A 17,727-nucleotide genomic window follows, 5' to 3' on the forward strand; every position below is an offset into this window, starting at 1 on the left:
TTTTTTTTTTTTTTTGATGTTATGATCTTTGAATCTAAGAAATACTAGAAAGACATTGGCAAGAGAAAAAGAGGCATCTCAAAGTTTTCATGCAAACATGGCTCTACTTCTGGACATTCTTCTGCACTATCTATTGCTGTACCATAAACACATCTTTTTATAATAAAAATAATCATTATAATTATAAATGATTTGAATAATGTTTTCAAAACTGCTAAGGAAAATATACCCATCTTTGTTCTTTTTAAAAACCATCTTCATAATGATGTACTGTAAGTGGGCTAATTGAATTTAAATTAAAAAAAAAAGAAAATGCTTCTACCTTTATGAAAGATGTTAGTTGAAAAAATAAATAAAAACCATCTTTACTAGACTTAGAAATTTATCTTCTGAATGCATATTAGAACCAGTTTGTCAGTTTCATTTTTAAAAAATACTGGAATGTTGAATGAGATTAATTTGAATTTAAAGATTAAATTTTGGTAGAATCACCTGTTTATAATATTGAGTTCTCATATCAAGAAATTAAGTATATCTCTCCACTTATTTATTAATTTTACATTATTTAATGATATCTTATAGAATTCTGAAAAAAGTTCTTACACATCTTTTGTTTGGTTTATTCATGGGTTAATTTGATTACTACTGTGAATTTTATTGCTATCACTATTGTTAACCGGATTTCTTTCTCATATGTTTAATTTTTTACTGCCGGTGAACAGAAAGGCAAATTATTTAAGGATTGCAACTATCATATCTGGCCACCTTGCAAACATTCTAAGTTCTGGTAATTTGTCATTTGATTCTTTTAGGCTTTCTAGGTAGATTATAATAGGGTTTGTGAAAAACTAAAATTTGCAGTTTTGTTCCATCCTTACAACTCTTTTTTCTTCCAGACCTAGTGTACTGGCTGGTCTCTCCAGTGTAAGGACAAAAGGTATAGGCAACTCTTGAGTATGTGTATCTTATTTTTGACTTGCATGAGAATGTTCCTGATGTTTTACCACAAAAGTATGACATTTACTGTATAGTACTGTACTTCCTATATGAAGCAGATAGCTTCATCAAGTTCCCTTTTAACTTAGTTTGATAACTTTTTTACCTTTTAAAAATTGAATGGGTATTGAATTTTATTGACTGTTTTCTTTGTAACTTTTGGCCTAGTCTCTTTTAATCTGTCAATGTAGTCAATTACAGTAATGTTGAACCACCCTTGCAATCTTAGGGTAAAATCTAGTTGGTCATATCATCATATTATTTAATATACTACTGAATTGATTTGCTAATATTTTATTTAGGATTGTTGTTTCTACATTCATAAATGAGACTGAATTATTTCTAGTGCTATCTCCTTGGTGGTTTGCTATCAATGTTATTAAATAAAATGTCCTTTTTTTAAAAAAACATGTTCTTTTTTTTTTTTTAAAGATTTTATTTATTTATGTGACAGAGACAGCCAGCGAGAGAGGGAACACAGCAGGGGAGTGGGAGAGGAAGAAGCAGGCTCCCAGCGGAGGAGCCTGAGGTGGGACTCGATCCCGGAATGCTGGGATCACACCCTGAGCCGAAGGCAGATGCCCAACGACTGCGTCACCCAGGCGCCCCTAAAAAACCATGTTCTGAAAAAGTTTGTAAAATATCAGAATTACTTGCCCAACAACTTAGTAGAATTCATCCACAAAATTATATAACCAACCATAAAATGTTTTTTCATGGAAATCCTTAACATTTCCAAATCTTCCATGGCAATTAATCTACTTAGTTTTTTTTTACTTTCTCAGGAAAATTTTAGTAATTTGTGTTTTTTGTTTCATGAGGAATGCATATTTCATTTAGAATTTCCAATAGATTGATAGAATTTTATAGTTTTCTTGTAATTTAAAAAAATTAATTGTATTTATGGTAATAATATTTTCTTTATTGATATTAATTGTGCCTTCTCTTGCTTTTCTCTTGATCATATTTTATTCTTATTTTTACCTTTATCAAGTTTTTCCTTCTATTTTGTTTATGCTTATTTCAGTTCTTATTATTTTTTCGAATTAGCTCATTTATTTTTAGTATCTTTAATTTTGTGATAAATTAAGGATACCACTTTGGCTATGTTTAATAAGTTTTGATACAAGGTTGATTTGCATTTAGTCATTTCCATTTGTTTCTTCCTTACCTCCAAAGTTATTTACATATATGCAGATTTGGGGGGGGGCACCTGGGTGGCTCAGTCAGTTAAGTGTCCAACTCTTGGTTTCAGCTCAGGTTGTGATCTCATGGGTAGTGGGATCCAGCCGCACACCAGTCTCCTGCTCAGTGGTGAGTCTGCTCCAGTCTGCTCTAAGATTTCCTCCTTCTGTCCCCACCCCCACTTGTGCCCCTGTGTCTGTGTGTGTGCGTGCACCTCCTCTCTCTGTCTCTCAACAATAAATAGATAAATCCTTAAAAAAAAATAAAAGATTTTTTCTGATCTAGTAGAGTCGATTTTTGTAACTTTCACTAAGTTTGAAAAGAATGTATATTCTCTGCTGCATACAGCTTTTCTTTCTCCCACATATGCAGCCTGATTGTTTTGCTCAAATCATTTATATCCTGATTTATTTTTCACCTCCTTAATATGTCAGGGATTTACCAATTTATCCCTTGTAGTTTATCAATTTTTACTTTATATATTCAAAGTTGTATTTTTAGATGTATAAAGTTTCATGATTTGTCTATATCTGTCCATATGAAATGTCTCTCTTTTTAATGTACTTCTTGAATTGAATTCTATTTCATACTATATTAGAACTGTCAAACCAGCTTTCTTTTAGATAGCACTTGCCTAATATCTTTCAACTGCTTTAAAATTTTTTATGTCCTTTTACTTTATCTTTTTTTAGTAGGTAAAAATGAACCTTTATTTTTAAAAATTACTTTTTTTATTACATGCATATCTTTTTTTATAATAATATTTTTTATTATATTATGTTAGTCACCATACAGTACATCCCTGGTTTTTGATGTAAAGTTCCATGATTCATTAGTGCGTATGTCCTTTTACTTTAAATAGGCCTATTATGCACAGTATATATTTTTATTTCAATTTTATTTTAGTTTTTGTCTTTTAATCAGTGCTTAGGCCTTTCACATTTATTGGAGTTACTGGTTTATTTTTCACTTCTTGTCATCTTATATTTTATTTTCTATTTACCAAAGTTTGTCTGTGTCTGTTTTGTCCCAATTCTAACTTGTATTATGTAGATCCAGACTTTTGGTCATTTTCTTTTCTCAAAGGTATGTAAGTCATGCATTTTATTTATTTTCTTCTCCAGTGGTTACTACTAAAATTTTGACCTATGTACTTAAACTTACATTTTTCTAAAAACTTATAGAGTTAGAAATATTAGTATTCTCTCTCTCTAATAAGACCAAAAAAACTGTATGATTGACTTCCCCCTCTTCTCTCTGTATCCCTACATCCTATGATAATAACGTGTATAATTATAGTTCCACAAAATATCTTTCTTAACCATTGGTTCTTGTATCTTACCCATTCCCACCCCCAAGTTCATCCTGAATTCACTTCCTCCTTCTTAGACTAAACCCTCCAGTAACTATTTTAGAGAAGTTCTGGAGGTGCTAAACTTTCTAAGTATCCTATATTCACACTACGATAACAGTTTGATGTAATACAGAATCCCAAATTCATAGTTATTTTTCTTCATCACTTTGAAAATGCCTCAATATCTTCCTCTGACTCTCATTGCTTTGTAGGTGGTCTGCCTTTTCCTTCAGATAGTTTTTAAGAGGTTCTTTTTATCCTTAAATTCTAAAATATCCCTACAATATGTCATTATGTATTTGTGTATTATTATTATCTTACTCTTGCTTGGTAATTCATACACCATTTCATAGGGACTCATGTTTTCTTTCAGTAAATAGAAGTTCTCAGTCATTAATTTTGCAAATATTGCCTGTTGTCCCATTCTTTCCTCTCTGAACTCCTTCATGGTAAATTTTGGAACTTCTAGGTTTATCCTTTATGTCTCTTAATTTTTCTTTCATGTGATATAATTCTATAACTTTTTTGCTGCATCCTAGGAGAATTCCTTATCTGAATTTTCTAGACATAGTATTGTTTAGTCTACTATCTTGAAATTAGAAATTCAAAGTGTATACTTAGAATGAAGTGGGACCCACATTTATTCTTTCTCCTTGGGAGATCACTGTCACTCGTCTCATCATGTTAATATTTCATTAGTCAAATTTTTGAAGGGTAGGGAACAATAATTTATTAAACATATATGTTTTCCAGGTGCTATGCCAGATGCCTTTTCATATTTTACATAAATCCATACTATCTCTTCATTTTAGAGAACATCCAAATAAACATGCTAGACAAGGGTGGTGGTACTCAGTCTTCGGCCAAATTAGAAATGCTCTACTGTATTGTGTATCTTCAATAAGGGAACTATATAATGCTCAGTACTGAGCCACCAAATTTTATTGCAGTGCAAAATCACTATGGGGATTTCTAAGTAGATATTTCTGGAATTCTAAGTGGATAGTGCCATTTACTGTTTTAATACAGGAAATCTTATAAAACTAGGCATTATTAGAATAGCATTCCCTTCCATAGCAGCATGAAAAATGTAATGGTTATTTTTTGGATTACAGAAACATTGGGTGCAATTTATTAATAATAAAAGGTAGAAATGGTATTTTTAGGGTAAAAGAGAACTATCCAATGGACTTGGCTTTTTTTTTTTAAAGTACAGGTGAGAAATTTGGTGAGAAAGGCTATAGTAAGAGTTGAGAAGCTTCTGTCAATTAAAAAATACTCATGTCTTCTACTTCCATGCTCATCCTGGAACTAGTATAATACTGGACATGTGGATTAGTAAAGATGCTATAAACACAAGAACATTAAGTACAGTCTCTTTTACCTGGAGGTCCAGGAAGACCAGGTGGACCTTGTATTCCAGGAAATCCTCGCTGTCCTTTTTCTCCAGGCAAGCCAGGTAACCCAATGTTTCCTTTTTCTCCTACAGTTACACCGGTCCCAGGCCTAGGAATCACCTTTATTATGAAAGAAAAAAATAAAGGAACTCAAAGAGGAAGAGCCCTGTTCTAAAAATAATCTAGCAGCTACATATGATTACAGTGCCATCATTTTCACAAAGCCCTTGAATGCAAAATCATCAAGACTACTACACAGATTGAGTCACATTCCATATCACTTCTATCCTTCAACTGATTAGAAACTGTAATAATAATAATAATAATAATAATAATAATAATAATACCACTCTCCTGAGCCCCAGGCTTACAGAGCTAGAATTATTTTTGATGTCTCTTATTACATTCAATTCATTCCAGTTACCTAAGCCTGATAATTCTTTACTGAAAATGTCTCTAATTTGCCTCCTTCTTTCCTGTTGCCACAGCTACTATGCCCATCTCACACTTGGACTAAGAGAAGCACCTCAGAGCTTCTCCCCTTCAATCCAAATCTACTGCTAGGATATGCTTCCTCAAAAATCAATTTCTCTGTGTTAGCTATCCTATTTAAGGACTCAAAATTGCCCAGTACTTCTTACTATGTCTGATGCTACTTTTCACCCTGGACTCTGTCAAATCTCTTCTCACTTCCAATACCTCTCTCACCTATTTCATCTCCTGTTATTTCTAGTAGTGTAGTTTTAGGAGAGTGAGGTCTGTCTGATTATAACAACTTCATGCATCTTGCACATTCTTGCCTTTCGCTCTGAATACGCCATTTAAGATATCTATAATGCCTTCTCCCAATCTTTCCCTTTATCAACCCACATTTCTTTCTTCCTCTAAAACAAAATAAACTCATCTCTTTCAGGAGGGCTTTATTGATTAGAATCAACTAACTGATCATTCCTTTTCTCTTGGTCTCCTTAGAATCTCAGTGTCTAAAGAATTTCATGTTAAATAATTGAAATATAAAGAAACTGATCTTATAGAGCTATAATGATAATTAAGCTTTAGATTTAAGGGACTGCTGGACTTAAGTACAAATCAACACCTACTAGCAAAGTGCAATATTTCATCCTAGTTCTATTGGATAAAAGAAATATTCAGACAAAAGGAGACTGAAAGTTGTGGGACCTAGAATGGAGATGATAGTTCAAAAGGGAAAGTGGGCTGCTGGGTAGGACTGCATTCTCAAAATTTCCATTTCTTCTGATATTTATAAGAACGTTATAATCTCATTTTACAAAGGAATTACTTCTCAGAGAACTAAAATTCTGACTTTAAAATGAAGTGAATAAAAATTGTCTAAGATCTTTAAGTATATTTTCATTAGATTTGTTAAGTACTAAGTAGCAATATCTGAGACGATGGACAGAAAGAATTAATGTTATTCAAACGTCTGAACATGTAGACCTTATGACACTTGCACATTTGCAGATTCAGTACAGTATAAAACCAAGAGTCTTACCAAATTTCAATCAAAGGAAAGCCAGTATGTCAAACTGTAACAATGATATTTTATTCTTACTAAGATTGGAAATATATTTGACCTAAATTTCATGGTGAACGCAAACATGACAAAATCTGTAAACCCCCTAATTATTCTTTCATAGAGCAGTTTCCTACATTTGATTAAGAGCCCCTAGAAAGCACATACCCAAGGAAGAAAGAGGTGTGAATCAGACAATTACAAATTGAGAAAACCTATTAAGACCAAATCCAGCTTTCCAGAGCTCTGCAGGGGAAAGGGCCAATCCCTTGTTTCCCAAGTTTCTTTTATTAAACCTTTACAAGCAACACTTGCACCACCTGCTGGTTATTTGAGAAATAATTTGGCAATCATGATGCAAAACAACCCAATGCCATAATTTTGGATCTTTACTATGGAGAAGTAATATAAAGGCAAAACAATACAAAGACTTTGAGGTCATCATTACTGAGGTTTTTAGATGTAGACTTTTAAGTCAGTAAAAGTTACTAATGACTTGAAATTTTGTGTTCTATGAGGAAAAGGTACAGAGGATATTAAGGCACAAAAATAAAAATCCATTCATAAATTTGATAAATGGAGACTAAAAAAAAAACTTACAAGTCCAGGAGGCCCAGTTGGGCCAATGTCACCTTTTTGGCCCTGTTTAATACAAGTGTAAAGTAGATTAGTAAAAATCACATGAAAACATCAATTTCCTTAAAAACATAGCAGATAACTAAGTTTCATAAAGACCCAGGAGTCCATAATAAAATATCTCAAAGAGAAACACAACTTGAGGTAATGAGATGGTACTGAAATAAGCCTAGGAAGACCCGTGATATTGTCTCAGATTTACTAGCTACATGATTTTGATCAAATCAATTAATTTATCTGCTTTATTATATGGACCAGACTTCCAAGGTATGTCTAGATCCAACATCCTTTGATTTTAAGATTCCTATTTTCTAGCAAAGTATAAATACTCTATAAAGAAGATACTGAAAAAAAATTGGCACCACAAGAATCAGTTAAAACCATTTTATTTTTTACATTAAGCCATGTTTCTTTTCATAAAACTTGTCAAGAGCATAAATTTAGTGTTATTTCCATTAGTGACAGATATTTTAGAGCTGATGGACTTAACTATAATCAGGAACAGCTAATTAATTATAATTGCTTTTGTGAGTTTCCTCTTAGAAACTAATGAAAGACAAATTCAGAGACAAAATGGTTACTCTAAACCAGTAGCTACAACAGCATGAAAAACACAGTATGCAACTGTTATTCTACTGGCCGAGACCCAAGGATAGAGGTCTCTCTCAGCCCTCTATTCTTGTTCTAGACTTGTTCATAGGAACTCTTCATCTATCTAAAAGCTTCATTTAGTTTAAAGATTTACTTGATCCTATCACTTTACTTACTACTTGAAAAAAAAAATCCTGTTCTCTATTTATTATCTTCCTTTATTCTGGCTGTGCCTCTTAGTCCAAGCTTGAAGTTGGATCTAGTTTAGAGATAACCACCATTAAAACATGCACCCTCTGGGTACATTCAAGTTTGTAAAACCTTTTCCTCCTTGCCTGCAAAACAAAGCTTTTCAGTATTGGTTTTCATATAAAGCAATTGGAGATCACAGAGATTGGAAAACTGGATATTTTGTGGTCTGCTATAAATAAATAAGGGAAATGTGTGCTTCATACATTCTTTCAAAGCCACCTTTTTTTTTTCATAGTCACTTTTAAAATAGATAACTAAATAAATGACTTCCAGTCAGGCCATATCGCCAAACGAGAGGAAAAAAAAAGTGACAAAGAATTAGCCACAGACTTTCAGACAATAACCGCACAGAGAATGGAAATGTTTAGTGGAGACATTCTAAATTCACAGCTACAAGCCTTTTTAGCATGAGGACCTCACTAAAATAGTGCCGAATCCACTTTCTAGAGAACAAAAGTTTTGCCAATACATGCTCAAAATGAAGGCACCAACTTTTCACAAAGGAAATGCTAAAGTCAAACAATTCTTCATGGATTTCTACCACATAGATTGTGATTTAGGACAATGAATGAAAATTTAGAGGAAATGATACAAAAGAAAAAGGAGCAACACCAAAAGATGAATAAAGAAGGTATGTTTTGAATACAAAAGCTAGTTATTAAGAAATTTTTTCATTTAGAACTCAACCTTGGAAGAAAAAAGGATTATGTTAAGTAGAATACAACCAGTCACTTCAAAGTATTAAAATTCTTACCTTTTCTCCATCCCTTCCTGGTTCACCAGGGTAACCAGGATCACCAGGCAAACCCTTTAAAATATAGAGATCAGGGTGACATCAGCAAAAATGGTGGAGTAAGGATGTTCAAACACCCTCTGCTCCATAAACACAACAAAGAACATTGGCAAAAATGGTCACAGTCAACTTTTTTAGAACATTAGAAATTAACCAAAGGCTTGTAGCAATCCAGGAAGTATTTGTTGGGGAAAACAAAATGACTTAATCTTGGTAAGAACACAGAGCTTTGTAGCATTTTAATTTGCTCTACTCCCATCAACCTTCCTCAGCCACATGGTAACCTTGAAAACCAACAGCTCACAGTCAAGGTGAAAACCAGCAGCCTGGGAGCAAACGCAAGTGAAAGAACCGGGATGGAGTTTCTTCAAAGACCCACTCCCAAAGAGTTGTCATTATTTGACCTGTCTGGTGACTATCTTTATTTGACCTGACTTGAGTTCTCCCAGTGAAAACAGAGAACAGCTTTTTCCCTGAAGATATCTGTCAAAAACAATCAGAGGCAATTATTGACCATCATGGCTGCCTAAATCATGAAACAAAGACCAATTGTTCCCCAAAAAGCCAGGAGTTAAGGTCCTGAATTTACCTCCCCTTAAACCATTCTATGTTAATTTGTGATTCTAGAGTTCACAAACTGAGGACTGCTTGTTTAGCAAAATCAACTGGCAACCAATTTATCTGATTTTAATACTTCCAACTTCCAAGCTTGTTAAGAATTATCCCTTCTTCAGAGTGGTCTACAAAATTTCATCAAATTTTCTGTTCTTGAAAACCTCTTTTAACATCTACTGTGTATACGATACTGAGACTGCTTGAAATAATGTTCCTAGACTTGCACGTTTTTATGTTCCTCTTTATTTTGTAGTAATTAGAATGATCTGTCAAAACTTTTATTGAAAAACTTATGTTCACACAAAATACTGTATGTGAATGTTTTAAGCAGTTTTATTCATAATGGCCAAAACCAGAAACATCCAAATTGTCCTCCAGTGGATAAATGGATAAACAAACCTTGGTACATCCCTACAAATACTACTCAGCAATAAAAGGAATGACCTATTGACATATAGTACAATGTATTATGCTGTGTGAAAGAATCCTGATTCAAAAAGCTATATACAATATGACTCCATTTAAATGACATTCTGGAATAACGAATATCAAAGGGATAGAGAACAGATCAATTGCTTCCAGGAGCTTTGGGTGGTAGGGAGGGGAGAAGATGACTACAAAAGAACATTGGGGGAACTTTTGAGGGTGATGGAACTGTTTTTTATTTTAAAGCTGATTATACACTGTAGTGTTTGCCAAAACACACAAAACTGTATACTGAAAATGGTTCATTTTACTGTATACAAGTTATATCTCAATAAATCTGACTTAAAAATCTGAACTTTGGGGGCGCCTGGGTGGCACAGCGGTTAAGCGTCTGCCTTCGGCTCAGGGCGTGATCCTGGCGTTATGGGATCGAGCCCCACATCAGGCTCTTCCGCTATGAGCCTGCTTCTTCCTCTCCCACTCCCCCTGCCTGTGTTCCCTCTCTCTCTGGCTGTCTCTATCTCTGTCGAATGAATAAATAAATGAAATCTTTAAAAAAAATCTGAACTTTGTTTTTTAACAAAGAAATTTTAAATTCATATTCAAAAGAGAAAGTGTAATTTCCATTTATAGTAACTATTTCCAAACCCAAGCCTGTTTGCCATCCTGCTTCTCTACAACCACATACAAATGTTGCTATTTTGGGGGATGAGGTGAAGGGAATGGGCTTTATCTACTCACTGGAATTCCTGGTTGGCCATTCTCTCCATCTTTGCCCGGTTTACCCTATAAGATTCAAAGAAATGCAAGAATATAAATTTGTTATTTGGGGAGTATGAGATTAAAGAATGTAACAAGCTTTATTCCTGCCTTGGACTATTAAGTAGACTTTTCGGACTTCAATATTATAATAAATAAATAAATATGACATTTTGAGACAAAGAAAGTGGGATTTAAGAAATTACACACACACACACACAAACACACATTTAAAAATCTTTTGCAAAGAGAATTCGTAGTCATAACACTTACTCTTTTGCCAGGCTCTCCTTGCTCACCCTTCTCACCTTTCACACCACCTGGAGGACCCTGTACACACAAAAGTAGTTTTACTCTGGTTCATGGAGTGCTACATATCAATACCAATTTACATTAAATGACACTAAAGAATTTTAGGTGACTTACTGGAGGACCACGTATCCCTGGAGGTCCAGGAGGCCCTCGGTCACCAGGAAGTCCCTACACAGTAGTAGGGGAAAGGAAAGCAACATTAATACTAGAGCTAGCTAAAAACACTTTTAACAAGCTGAACTACAGACTCAGGCAGTATAACCAAAGATAACAGGATGTTTCTAATTCAAAGTTGAAATCTGCTAGGCAAAAGAACCAAGAGCCATCTTTGCTTACTTCAGTTCATTTCTAATGTATGTACAAGCTGAGTTTTGAGGTAAATAAAAAGACAACACTTAAAATGAAATTATTAATGATACATTTTATAAAAAGCAAAAACTAGGAGATATAGGTGCTATATAACACATATACATTTTGGCAGAGAATTAAATGACCCAATCCATATTGATGGTAGAGTTTCAGTACAATTTGTCCTTTATACTTTCTTATCAGCATTCAAGTGAAACAACAATGTACACACTTTGTTCAAGGGTGGATTACTATGCTATAAAAGATATGTATGATCTCATCTACTCTAGTAGAAGCAAGGTATCAGACAATTATTTCTAAACACAACAAGGGTTTATAGAGTAATACCATCTTTCTCTTTGTATATCAGTGAAATGTAGAGAAGAGAGGCATCTAAGACAATGACCATCGACCTTACCATGACCTAATTTCATACATGAATGCATTATTCATAATAGCCAAAAATGTAAACAATCCAAATGTCTATCAACTAATAAATGGATAAACAATATGTAGAATATTCACATTTGGGAACATTATTCAGCCATACAAAGAAATGAAGTACTGATAGATGCTATAATATGGAAGAACCTGAAAACCTACTAAGTAGAAGAAGCCAGACACAGACCACCATATAGTGTATGATCCTATTTATGTGACGTGATCAGAGTAGGCCAATCTACAGAGCCAAAAAGTGTATTAGTAGTTGCCTAGGGCTGAGAGTTTGGGGAGAAATGAAGAGTGACAACAAACAGGTATGGGGTTTTGGAGGGTGGCTGATGAGAATGTTCTAAAATTACACTGTAGTCATGGTCTCACTACCCTGTGAATATACAAAAAAAAAAAATGGAATTGTATACTTTAAATGGGTGAATTGTATGGTATATAAATTATATCTCAATAAAAGCTCCTTAAAAATTTAATTATCTCAAATCCTTGTTATTTTTAAAATACCTTCACATATAATTATATTCCAGCTTATAATGCATTTTAATGAAATGCCGCTGTTATAGCAAAATGTTCGTTGATTTCCTCTCTACATACTCACCTGATCTCCTTTCTGAAACTCTACATCAATTGGTCTTTTCTGTTCACTGATCTGTCCAGGTGGCCCAGGGGGGCCCTGAAGACCTTGCTCACCCTGTTTGCAAGATTCAATAAGAAAGTAATATTTCATAATTTACACAGACAATAATATAAAATGTAAGCTAAGTCAGTTGCAAGAAGCAGAAAGACGAGCTCAAATGATGAGAAAAGGAGAAAACTGAGGGCTGAATAATCAACATTTTTCTTTACTCACCTTTTCACCCTTGGGTCCCTGGAAATTTAAGCCCATATTCCCCTGAAGAGAGAGGTTTTAGTTAAAATCTCATTGACACTAACAGAAAGAATTCACACCAAATAAAAAATGTAAAGAAAAAGAAAATCACCTTTGGTCCTGGAAGTCCTGGTGGACCAGGAGGGCCCTAAGAATAGAAGACACAGAAAAGGAAAAAAGGGATATATTAATAAGTTTACTAAAAATTATTTGGTTTCAAAATAATTATTTGGTTTTATAAAAAAAACAAGGACTGAAAAAGCCCTTGAAAATACTATATTCCCATTTTTTTCTCACATTTAAATTGATTTTAACAAACTAGATGAACGTGGAGACTTCCTGTGACAGCATACAAGTGCACAGGGGAAGAAAAACTAGGATATATGCGGGCAGAGGGGTAACATCAGTACCAAAAATCAATATAAAAGTTAATCTCAACCAACATATCAAATTTCTCATATCAGAATCATAGATAAATAATTCAGGTGTCATAAGGCAATTAACTCTCTAGTTCTAAAAAGCATGTGTTTACTTTCTTAGTTCATTTTATTTTTATGTGACCTGACTTTGGAATGTTTCAAGGCTTGAAAAGTTAAATAAGCATTTGTTTGCCCAAGTATATTACCTCTTTGATCTCAGTGAATCTATTCATTTACATATTGTATCTGGTGGCATTTTTAAGACTTTGCTTCACCTGTTGAATCAGGGTTAATTGAAGGAACATTCAGAAGTGCAGAGCGAATCAGTTATAGAGTCACAAGAGTTGAGGACATTCAAGATGTAACAACACATCTAGGTTATACTGATGTTATAATAACAGAGTTAGGAAAAAGTGCCATAGTCCAGAGTCTCATGCTTTGCAGGATGTCTACAACTAAAATAGACTAAACAAAGGGGTTTTCTAATCCTTTTGTAGATATTTCCAGGAAAGCAGAAATCACAATCTTTTCTGGTAGATTCTTTTAGTATTTACCAAATGTTATTTCCTTCATTCAAGAATAGAGGACCAATTGTCACAAGCAAAATTGTGCAATCCATAAAGGTATAATGAAAACTGTCACTTAAATATATGGTAGATGAGAGATAGAATGGCACATGAGAAATTACTTTGACTGAAGTACAATTTTCTTGCCCTTTTAAGAGGCAAAGCTCTAAGTCCAAAACATGACTTGAATGAAATCTAAGTATTTCAGGGGCAAAAATACTCAGAATTTAATTACAGTAGAAAATATGAGTGACCATAGAGGTAGTAAAGTAAGAGAACTAGCTGCATAGTCAAGCTCTTTAGAAGTTTTTGGTTCTTTCCTGGGGTACAAAAATCCTTATTCCATTGCAGAGTGATTCACTACCCTCGCCAATCCTACTGTTTTGTCACAGGCCCCTCAGAAATAAGAGCCAATATTTTTTTCTGAATACCCGTTTTTGTTCCTCTTAAACGAAACTGCAATATGAAGAAACACATTTCATCAAGTGACCACAGAATTGCCCTAGAAGACTTAATGCAATGGCTAGAATCAACTTCAACATGGATACATCAATAGGTAACCAACAAAATATTTTATTTTAAATCTTTCCTTTTATGTACCTTATTTTTCCCCATCTATAAAATGAAGCGATTACTTAGCACATATATTGCTCACCATAGCATTGTAAAATATCCTGTAAATGAAAAAAATATATAGGGGCACCTGGGTGGCTCAGTCCATTAAGCATCTGCCTTTGGCTCAGGTCATGATCCTGGACTCCCGGGATTGAGCCCTGGGTTGGCTCCCTGCTTAGTGGGAAGTCTGCTTCTCCCTCTCTCTCTGCCCCTTCTCCACTTGTGCACACACGCTCTCTCTCTCTCAAGTAAATACTAATTTTTTAAAAATAAAAACAGGGGCGCCTCGGTGGCTCAGTTGGTTAAGTGTCTGCCTTTGGCTCAGGTCATGATCCCAGGGTCCTGGGATGGAGACCCGCATCGGGCTCCTTGCCCACTGGGGAACTTGCTTCTCCCCCTCCCTATCCCTCTGCCATTCCCCCTGCTTGTGCTCTCTCTCTCCTTCTCTCTCTCTGTCAAATGGGTAAATAAAGTCTTAATAAAATAAAATAAAATAGCATAGTACTTCTGAAAGGAAAAGTTTACTGAAAAGGAGACAGATGGAAAGTAATTTTGAAGGTTAGCTTTAATTAGCAAAACAAAACTTTTACATTTAGGTTTCATGGATGTAGTGATGTTCATGGCCTACAAAATATTATGAAAGAATCTAAACCAGACTGGCAGAACTTCCAAAATATGGTCTTTTAAATTAAAAACCATTTAATGCTACTCATCTAGGTAGCATCCAATAATAGTTCCTATTATAAAAGAATGGAAGAAAAGGATTAAAAAAAAAAAAACCTCTCAACTATATCACACAAAGAACTAAATGAATGAAATTTTAACTTAAGTAACTGCCAGAATTTGGTTATACAGTTCTATAATTCTGCAGTATTATAAGCAGAATTTTAAAATGTATAAGAATAAAAGGAGGAAGTAACTATAAAGAAATTCAACTAAAAAGAATGGCTACAGCTTTTAGAAAACTTACGTTTTATAGCAGTAGATAACAAATGTAGGACAAACACATAGTAAGGAAGCTTTACAAAATAAAGTGATAAAGATGGGCATTTAGTGGGCTTTTATGCTAGAAATGGGAAGGGAAGGACTACCAGCTTCCAGGTGGCTTCTCTATTTTAAAGTAAAAAATAACTATGTATTTACCCAAAGAAAATGAAAACACTAATTTGAAAATGCATATGCACCCTTATGTTTATTGCAGCCTTATTTACAATAGCCAAGATATGGAAGTAACCCAAGTGTCCATCCATAGATGAATGGATAAAGAAGATGTGGTGTGTACACACACACACATACACACACACACACTGGAATACTACCCAGCCATAAAAAAAGAATGAAATCTTGCCATTTGCAATATGGATAGATCTAGAGGGTATAGTGCTAAGTCAAATAAGTCAGTCAGAGAAAAAAAAATACCATAGGATTTCAGTCATATGTGAAATTTAAATTAACACTATCACAAAAACTAATGATATACTATATGTTGGCTAATTGAACATAATAATTTAAAAAATTAAATTAAATTTTAAAGAAGAATTTAATTTAATCAAAACAGACAGATTAAAGAGACAATAAAAAAAGAACAGATTCTTAAATAAAGAGAACAAACTGGTGGTGCCAGAGGGGAGACAGATGGGGGAGATGGGTGAAATAAGTGAAACGGATTAAGAATACACTTATTGTGATGAACACTGAATAATGTACAGAATTGTGGAATCATTATATTGTACACCTGGAACCAATATAACATTTTATGTTAATTATACCAGAATAAAAAATTTTTTTAAATTTTAAAGGATGCAAAAAAATTAATTAAATTAAATAAATAAGATTAAAGACAAAGAAGGAAGTGAGAATAACTGGGACAACAGATAAAGGAATGATGCAACTTTTTTTTTTTTTATTAATAATGATTTTTTATTATATTATGTTAGTCACCATACAGTACATCCCCGGTTTTCGATGTAAGGGAATGATGCAACTTTTGTGGAACTCAATTTGGCATCTTAAAAAGCTGAAAATTTGACTTCAGTGAAATCCAGCAACTCTATATCTAGGTATAAATCCTGGATTATTTTGTAATTAAAAAAATTCCCAAACAACCAAATATTCAATAATAGGAGATCAGAGAAATAAATTGTAGTATGTACACACACTGGAATGTTACATGGAAGTGAAACTGAATGAACTACAGTTACATGGAGGCATCTTAACATATCAAGTGGAAAAAGTTGCAGAAAACTATAGAAAACTATATAAATGTTATATTATTTTAAAAGCAAAATTAAACACTCTTGTTTAGAGATATATTTATAACAAAACTATCTTTAAGAAGCAATAGAAAACTCAAAATGGTACTTATATCTTGGTAGAATGCACAAGGATGTGACTGCCAAGGAAACCCCAGGTTGATTCAAAATTATTTGAAATGTTCTAGTTCTTAAATGTTATTTTGGATTCATATGTGTTCATTTGGTAGTTAATGCTTCATAGCATACATATATCTTGCATGTATTTGGCTGCATTTTCAAATATTACATAACAAAAAATTATAAGGGATAAAGGGCAAGATTGACGGTACTTAAGATCACATGGATGGGTGTTGTCAAGCATGGAATGAGTTAGTAGTTAATGAAAAATTTTCCCAACATTGTATCTTAGTAATCAAATATTAGAAAGTACTGATTTTTTTTGGCAAAGAGATCAACTTTATGAAATATAAACCTCAAGAAATTGACTACCTGATCTATACTCAAAAGATATTGCTGTCTCCATGCATGTTATCTATAGGTTAACATAACTTTTTTCTTAAGATTGTACTTGAAGTTCACCATGCATAAATTTTATTCCTTCAGCCTTCAAAATATGTTCACTTATGCATAACTAACAGTGTTACAAATGATGTCTTCTAATATCTTAGATGGGAGACCTACAATTTTTATTTTTAACCAGACCATTTACAATTATCAGGACTACTCCTACCACCTACTGATCCTCACAGCACAAGAATAAGAATACAGAAGCGTATTTCCACTGCCAAATCCCAAAACAAAAATTTCCATGGAAACTGGATAGAAAGTTGAAAGAACAAAGCAGTCCTTTACAAAATTCTCCCTGGTCCAGATTGCTTTTATTTCCAGGTATGAAGTACATGCAGTGTCTATCAAACTTCAGATAATTTCTGTAACTAAAATAGAGGAAATTAAAGGCTGAAGAGAAAAATGTGATGCTGTGATCTGATTTAATTAATATAGTAAAGATGAAAATCACTGGATGCTTACTTGTATTCCAGGAGGACCTGGATATCCTGGATTACCCTTTGGTCCTGGCAGTGATGACATAATTATACTGCCTGGTTCTCCCTGAAAGAAATCATCAGTGGAAGTTGTAAGTAACAGTTATGACACACAAAAACAGGCAAGAGCACAAAAAACGATCTCAGAATTAAATCTGTCATATAAATGTTCTGAAGATTAGGTATTCTCAGTAATTAACATGAATAAATTTACCTTTTAAAGGGAAATGGGGAAGTGGCCAGAAAACACTGAAGTACAATTGACTTATTATGAGCCTGTAGTACCTTCAGTTACTCATTCATTAAAAAACAT

General features: G+C 33.6%; 1 protein-coding gene across 1 annotated transcript in view; it reads right to left on the reverse strand.

Annotated features, from left to right (window-relative positions):
• Positions 1-17,727, reverse strand: part of COL4A5 (collagen type IV alpha 5 chain) — a 252,110-nt gene that overhangs the window by 94,939 nt on the left and 139,444 nt on the right. Inside the window, exons 11-19 of the mRNA XM_040627518.1 lie at positions 12,629-12,664; positions 12,499-12,540; positions 12,247-12,339; positions 10,965-11,018; positions 10,812-10,868; positions 10,521-10,565; positions 8,700-8,753; positions 7,067-7,108; positions 4,920-5,052 (exon numbers count right to left, since the gene is read on the reverse strand). Of these exons, the coding sequence (XP_040483452.1) occupies positions 4,920-5,052; positions 7,067-7,108; positions 8,700-8,753; positions 10,521-10,565; positions 10,812-10,868; positions 10,965-11,018; positions 12,247-12,339; positions 12,499-12,540; positions 12,629-12,664 (556 nt within the window). The remainder of the gene's footprint in view (positions 1-4,919; positions 5,053-7,066; positions 7,109-8,699; positions 8,754-10,520; positions 10,566-10,811; positions 10,869-10,964; positions 11,019-12,246; positions 12,340-12,498; positions 12,541-12,628; positions 12,665-17,727) is intronic.

Source organism: Ursus maritimus (assembly GCF_017311325.1).
Source record: "Ursus maritimus isolate PB19 chromosome X unlocalized genomic scaffold, ASM1731132v1 scaffold_X1, whole genome shotgun sequence".
Classification (NCBI taxonomy): domain Eukaryota; kingdom Metazoa; phylum Chordata; class Mammalia; order Carnivora; family Ursidae; genus Ursus; species Ursus maritimus.